This window comes from Hippoglossus stenolepis, chromosome 16 (assembly GCF_022539355.2).
Source record: "Hippoglossus stenolepis isolate QCI-W04-F060 chromosome 16, HSTE1.2, whole genome shotgun sequence".
NCBI classification, from domain to species: domain Eukaryota; kingdom Metazoa; phylum Chordata; class Actinopteri; order Pleuronectiformes; family Pleuronectidae; genus Hippoglossus; species Hippoglossus stenolepis.
In genome coordinates, this window is record NC_061498.1 from 4,740,120 (window position 1) to 4,747,096 (window position 6,977).

The 6,977-nt window shown below is 44.0% G+C and overlaps 1 protein-coding gene across 1 annotated transcript; it reads left to right on the forward strand.

Moving 5' to 3' along the window:
• The first annotated feature begins 1,483 nt into the window (after positions 1 to 1,483).
• socs1a (suppressor of cytokine signaling 1a) lies at positions 1,484 to 3,556 on the forward strand. Its single transcript, XM_035181608.2, has 2 exons — positions 1,484 to 1,710; positions 2,657 to 3,556. The coding sequence occupies exon 2, from the start codon at positions 2,714 to 2,716 to the stop codon at positions 3,416 to 3,418; it is 705 nt and encodes a 234-aa protein (XP_035037499.2). The 5' UTR covers positions 1,484 to 1,710; positions 2,657 to 2,713; the 3' UTR covers positions 3,419 to 3,556.
• The last annotated feature ends 3,421 nt before the right edge of the window (positions 3,557 to 6,977 follow it).

The window sequence follows — 6,977 nt, forward strand, 5'->3', positions numbered from 1 at the left end:
TACCAAACCCATGAAACGTTTGGCAGGAGACACCGATGAAGTCATTTACACTGGTTTGCTGGCCACACTGCAAGCAGATGTACTTTATGGATTATGCACACATGCAGTATTCAAACACTGGAGAAGGTCTGGAAAGATGAGCCTAAATGAAATCAGATGCTTTGTCAGTTTCCCTTTGCATCACATGCCGACTCTGTCAGACAGATGTAGTTTTTAAAAAAAGAAAGAAGCTGAAGTGAGATTTGAAACATTTCCATCATGACTGTTTTCTTTTTTTTTTTTTTTACGTGACATAATTAGAAATCACCTAAAATAGTCGTATGACAGCAGAGCGGTTCAGCTTTACGTGAAACAGTGTCAGAGCAGAGCAGAAGAGAGTAACCACCGTCCACGTAAAGAGGAATAAGAAAAACACTGATGATGTGTCATCTGAGGAAACTTCATCAATTCTTGAAAATATATCCTCAAAATGGGATTCACAGTGGGAAATGGGTCCAAGTGGTAAAATCCAAAATAGTGAAATGATCTGATGGGATGACGCAACAGTGAGAGTTAATCATTTATAATAATTGAGTTGTTCCCGCTTGTAGATAAGGGTCAACTGAAGAACCACATGTGTCCTCGTGCTTTATTAATCACATTTTAGCCTTTTGTAACTCACTTCCCTTTAGTCTTGTACTTCTCTTCGTGTTTTTATATTATTTGTACAAGATAATGGTGCAAAAAGTGGAGCCTCTAACAGGAACATGTTAGCATACGACACACTGACTTTACGCCAACGAGTACAAGTAGAAACGTGAGAACATGGGGGACGAAAATATGGAAAACCGTGCAACCAGAATGTCACGTAACCTGAGGAGTACAGCAGGACAAAGACGAGAGGCAAAGCAGGAGGGTGCAGGAACTCAAACACACTGTCTATGGAGGCTTAAACATGGTGGTTGAGCAAAGGTGAAATTGTTTTTGCAGATCCTTCATCTGAACTGCAAATCTGCAACAGACTGACGCCAAGGGCTGACATGTGAGACCTTTAACTTGATCTGTCACCTGATATCAACACCCACACCCCCTGAGCACAACCTGTGCTTCTGTCTACACCACCGACTGACGTGTTTAACCACTTATTTATCAATTCAAGGATCTTTTCTGTCGCTGCCCCTCCCCACCTCCCCACCTCTCTGGGACGAACGGGTAAAAATAGATCCCCCGACTTCGGACTCACGTTTAAATAAATGAATCCCAAACCTGTCACTCGTCTCGCCGTCACGTGGCGTTTTCTGTGGTTTTCTCGAGTTCTTATAATAACAACAGCGCAAAACGAAATGAAAGAGACGCGGGAGTGTGCTCTGTTTGGTTTCACTTTCTATTTAGAGTAAATCAGCAGCTGAAGTGGCTGTTCGAGGAACCGACGGGGGTGGGGGTGTGGGTGGGGGGTGGAGCTTAGACAGTATAAAACCTTGTGAGATGTTTACCTTCCCTGACACAGACACACGCACACGCACACGGAGCAGACTGAGAACCGACAAGCAGCGGCTCGGTCAGTTGTACCCCCTCCGAGCTGTCACAAAGAAAAGTGCCCGTGTGCGGTCCGCGCTGCGTCACGGATTGCCCTTGCGGGATTTTTCAACGCAGCCTTCACGCAGCTTTCACGGGATTTACTGGGGACACGTAAAGGCGTCTTTAAAACGCAGCTGATGTTGCAACACAACGGTGAGTTGATCTATTTCGTAATGCACGGGGGTTTGTGTTGCAGGTAAAAAAACATGGGCCTTGTGCAACGATGCAAACCTCAGTGATCAGTCCACAGTGCAGGGAGTCTGTTTCTGCAAAAATGCATTAAGGAATCAAAAATTCAACATAGAAATGATACACACTTGAAATTGATCTCTTTATACTTTATTCATCGTGAATATAATGCATCCATCTCCGTGACTGGGATCACTGGCCACACAGGAAATCATCTGTTAATCATTACCTGATTTTGGGGAATCACTTGAACTTTTCCTTGAACTTAAAACAACTCGCAGTGATTGGTTGTTCACATTCAATTGCACAGGAGAAAGTCATTAATTACTATATTATTATTATATAATTCTATATGAATAATTATTGTATTTGTCAAAATAGGAGCGTAAACATTTGATTAAAACCTGATTTATCAGTCACTGTGGTAGGAGGCAGTCTTTTGTGTGTGTGTGTGTGTGTGTGTGTGTGTGTGTGTGTACAGTAAATTGACTGTGGCTGACATCAGTGCTTTATTCTTAGACAAACCACAGATTCCAGTCATAGCCAAAGTTCCGCTCAGTGGAAACCAGAATGAATTTCTAATCTACACTCAGACATTCACTGAATTATGCATGCGCACACGCACACACACACTCAGACACACATTAATCTATATAAAAGACTTTATGACTCCTGCCACGACTGATCAATCAGGAAATCGTTCTTCTTCTTGAGCCACGTGACCTAACAGGGTCCTTTTCTGACACTTGGCTTTAAACTTGTGTGTTAACTTGAATCTTCATTAGTCAAGACATAATGACTCTTCACTGACTTTGACTCTGCTCAAGCTGCTGTGAAAGTAAAGCCCGTAGTTTGATGATGGTTGGATTGAAGATACTAACTTTTGTCTCCTCTTCTGTGTCTCTCTCAGGATGACAGTGGGGTGGGTAGAGATGGGAGAGGGTCTGGGGCCTCTCTCCCCTGTAGGATGGTAGCCGACAGCACAGTGGAAGGCCACGACAAGACTCATTCGTCAAGCTCATCGTCGGCGTCGTCGTCGTCCTCCTCCTCCTCCTCCTCCTCATCTTCGTCATCATCCTTTTCCTCATCGTCCTCCTTGTCTTCGTCATCATCACTTCGCACAGAGCATCTTCAGCATCAGGCCGCTCCAGAGCCAATCCCGAAACCAGTGTCCGTCCCCTCCGTGTATCTGACCCACTTCCGTACTTTCTCCTGCAAGGAGGACTGCAAGATCATCACAGAGACCGCAGCCAAGCTCGAGCGCAGCGGCTTCTACTGGGGCCCCCTGGGAGTGGAGGACGCCCACCGCATGCTGCGGGACGCGCCGCTGGGCAGCTTCCTCATCCGCGACAGTCGGCAGAAAGACATCTTCTTCACTCTGTCCTACCACGCCAAGAGCGGGCCGGTCAGCGTGCGCATCTCCTACAAGCAGAAAAAGTTCTCATTGGCAGGCAACGAGCGCTCGTTCCCGACGCTCTTCGCCCTGTTGGAGCATTACATCAACTCCCCCAAAAAGAGCCTGAGCGTCCCGTACAGGAAATGGGAGCCAACTTTGCAGGAACTGTGCAGGAAGCGCATCATGGAGCTGTGCGATGGGGGAAGTCTGGTGCCAGAGCTGCCAGTCACACATGTGGTCCAAGACTTCCTGTTGGAGTTCCCTTTCAAACTATGAGCAGCTTGTCGTGTAACATTGTCACTGTACTGTTTTTAATCTCAAAACGGATGCTCTTACCAAGCACCAGTAAACTGGAGGTGGTGGAAGAGCCTGTCCATGGTGTGTTGACGGGTAGAACTGCATTTCCATGGCTACACATGAAATCATCTCCCTGTTCTGAGCTGAAAACCTGCAAAATGTCTTCTAAGAGACGTCACCACAGGCCAGGGGAGGCGGCCTCCAGCTGGACAGGGCCCATGCATGACATTTCAACATACGTTACCTGTGGAGAATCAACTTGCACATGGACAGAGCAACTTCTGGACTTGAGGACGCATGGAAAGTTGGAAAAAACTGCATTAAGGGAAACCATCGGACGAAATAGAGCCGTTACGGAGATGAAAGAACTGCTGGGCTCAACTGTGACTCTCCTACTGGACAGTGTAACGTCTGCTGTTGCACGTTGGTGGCCACCAAAAGTTCCCGACTATTTAAAAGTGGATGGCGTGAGGACATTAAGAGCATCGACAACGTGGACTTGTAGAAATGCTTTGTCATATTTGAGGGTACGATTGAAACTGTCACGGCGGTGATAGGATTTATTCTTGTAGCAGATTTAAGCACTCTAATGTTATTGAACGTTTACATCGCACATGAATGTTTGCCAGCCCTGAGGTCTGGTGTCAAGTTGTACTGTATGTGGAGGCGTCTCACCTCCTGTTCAATCCTCTCTGCCGAGCAGATAAACACATGTCTTTACAGAGTCGTATATATATCTATTGTTCATTCTAGAGTTTTACATTGATATATATTTTTTCATTTAACATATTTAAAAATAAAATGACTGACTTTAAACCTGACTTTTGTTTTTCGGTCACTTTGTAAATGTTTCTGCTTCCACATCATGTCATGTGGAGGAGTGGCGAGAGAGGGAGGGACAGACAGACAGGCAGACAGTCAGGAAGCATCAGGGGGTTGAGTACAGTATCGTCACCACAGTGATTCATCTCTGTAGGTAAAGTGACAGGGGGGTGTGGCTACTTTGGTTGTAAATGAAGTGATACGCTGAGAAACACACACACTTACCAGAAACAGGGGCAGAGGTGACGCATAATGAAGCGTGCGATTGTGTGTGTGTGTGCGTGTGTGCGTGTGCGCGTGTGTGTGATTGTGTGATTGTGTGTAGCATTCTTAATGAGGACCCAGCACACATAAAAATTTCCTGAAGAGGAAGTGGGAATTTTTCAGGGGGTTGGTGGTTAGAAGGAAACATTTTCGATGAAAGTCAGGGTTCGAGTCACAGATCACATTTTACTGTAGAGTTATAAATAATAAAACCTCATGTAGTCAGCACATGAAACAAATAAAAGTAATAACTCATTGAAAAGCCCTAAATAAGATATTAAATATCTGGACAGCCAGCGTGGAGTGTACACTGACTGAAATATGAAATTACTCACTAACAGGAACAAGGAACCAGATGTGTGTGTTTTAAAACACACTGTACACACAATGGAGTCTATTCTGAGAAACACACACACGCACGCACAGATTTCAAGAAGCACATTAATAATAATAAATCACAAGATATTTGACAGAGAGCAAATCATAGACAAGCCAGATCAGCAATGTGATAAAACTAAAACAGGTAAAAGACGAACATTAAAAACAAGAAAATAAAAATATAAAAACTATACTAGTCTTATTTTCAGCGCACAGCTTTTACATATCCTTACTCTCAGCCATCGTATACATTCAAGCTGGTAAAATGTCGAAGAAGAAATCCTCCATCGTGACTATGCGTCGCAGTGATGGCTGAGTGAAGCCTGTGGAACACCAGGAGCCTCCAGCTTGGGAAAGCATCATGAGAGTTGAGAAGCATTACCAGACTGGTAAGTAAACGACCACGATGAGACTTCCTGGTTTCTTTTCCCGACAACTTGAGATTATTCTGGGCGAAAAATGTGGAAAAAGCAAACGCTGCTTATTTACACTTTAGCTTTCACTCTGGTCCCGTGAGTGAGATTTAGGTGAAAAGGGGAATATATTGGAAATAATGTATAAACAAAATACTCGTGTGTTTCATCTAAATTGTAAAAATTGTCGTTTTCTATACCCTAGAATGGGCCTTTATATTTAAATACTTTATATTTACATCAGAGCGGGTCCTCTCTACGGAGGCTACCACATTTTACCGTAGTAGTAGTAGTAGTAGTAGTAGTAGTAGAGTGTGGGAGGGGGGGGGGCAAGAGCTGTGGCTCCAACTAACTCTCTCGTATATAAGTACAGTTTACATACATTTATCATCTGAGGTTGTAACCTGAACAATGAACAAGCCTCCAGCAGTTTCCTCTCAGCCGGCCTAACCAGAACGCCAACACTCAAACCAAACCCTACCAAAAGGTTCGTCATCTATTCGGGGACTTTTCTCTTTATGGCCTAATTATACTACTACATGCATGCACACGCACACACACACACACACACGCACACACACACAGTGGAAGATGAGTCATTGATATCGACATGATTGCAAGATCTTAGCTTTTCTGAGATCAATCCTCATTGTATTTTAAGCTTTACCTAGAAATCACTCTGAGCTTTCGGCACATCTGTGTTCTGTGTAGCTGGAGGAAGCTGGGGACTGAACAACGTAACAGTTTCATTCACAGCTTCTCAGTTTTGAGGACATTCCTGACCTTTTTGAGAAGTGAAAAGTGAAGTGAGGTGTTTTGGTAGGCAGCTGATTTTTCTGGAATCCGCCACCGGGAGTTTTCTGATATTTAAACACACTTCTGTGGAAAACAATCAAATTAAAAGGTAAGTGACACCAACAGGGAAACACACAAAAGGTCTCAGGACTAAATGATGTGTTGACTAAATGTCAAATTACACATGACACTACTTCTGTGGTGGCAGATATTAGGTTCAACAGATTATCAGCCGGCAGAAGAACTAGTTGGTTGGGTTTTTTCCTGGAGAAGCTTTTCCTTTGACCAGACACGGGTTCTTGTAAACCGGGTTCTCATTGAGAGTTTTTTTTAGAAACACAACTTCCCTGAATCCCACCGTTAGTCACCACTTTGCTTTTGCTTCTACCAGTTCCTTCATTTTCACACCCATTCTTTTTGGTGGAGTTTCTCAGAATGAACAAAGTGATAACTGATTCACAGGAAACTTTAGTCACGTCAGATAATGAGTTTTGATAGTGACTTGGCTTATTGTCATAGTGAAACAGTGTTTCCCCTTCAGCAGAAAGTAGGTTCCCCCCAGGGAGGGGGGGGGGGACTTCGTACAGCTGCTACATCCCGGGGCCAAATTCTTTTTCTTAAAAGGTTCTCAAATCAGCAGTAATGGGAATAATTAGAGGAAGTAATTTTACATTTTTTAGGGAATTTTTTTACTTGCTTTCCGTAGAATTAGATGAGAAGATTGGATGACGCGAGCGCTCCCGGCTGCAGTAGAGGTCCTAAATCCTGCCTCCACCATGTTAGGGTTAGGGTCATGTTAGGGTCATGTTAGAGGACGGGACACAGAAAAGTTATTTCTTATTTCAACGATTTTCTTTATGTTTGAG

Coding starts and splice junctions, on each gene's coding strand:
- socs1a (XM_035181608.2), top strand. CDS start 2,714: ATGGTAGCCGACAGCACAGTGGAAGGCCACGACAAGACTCATTCGTCA.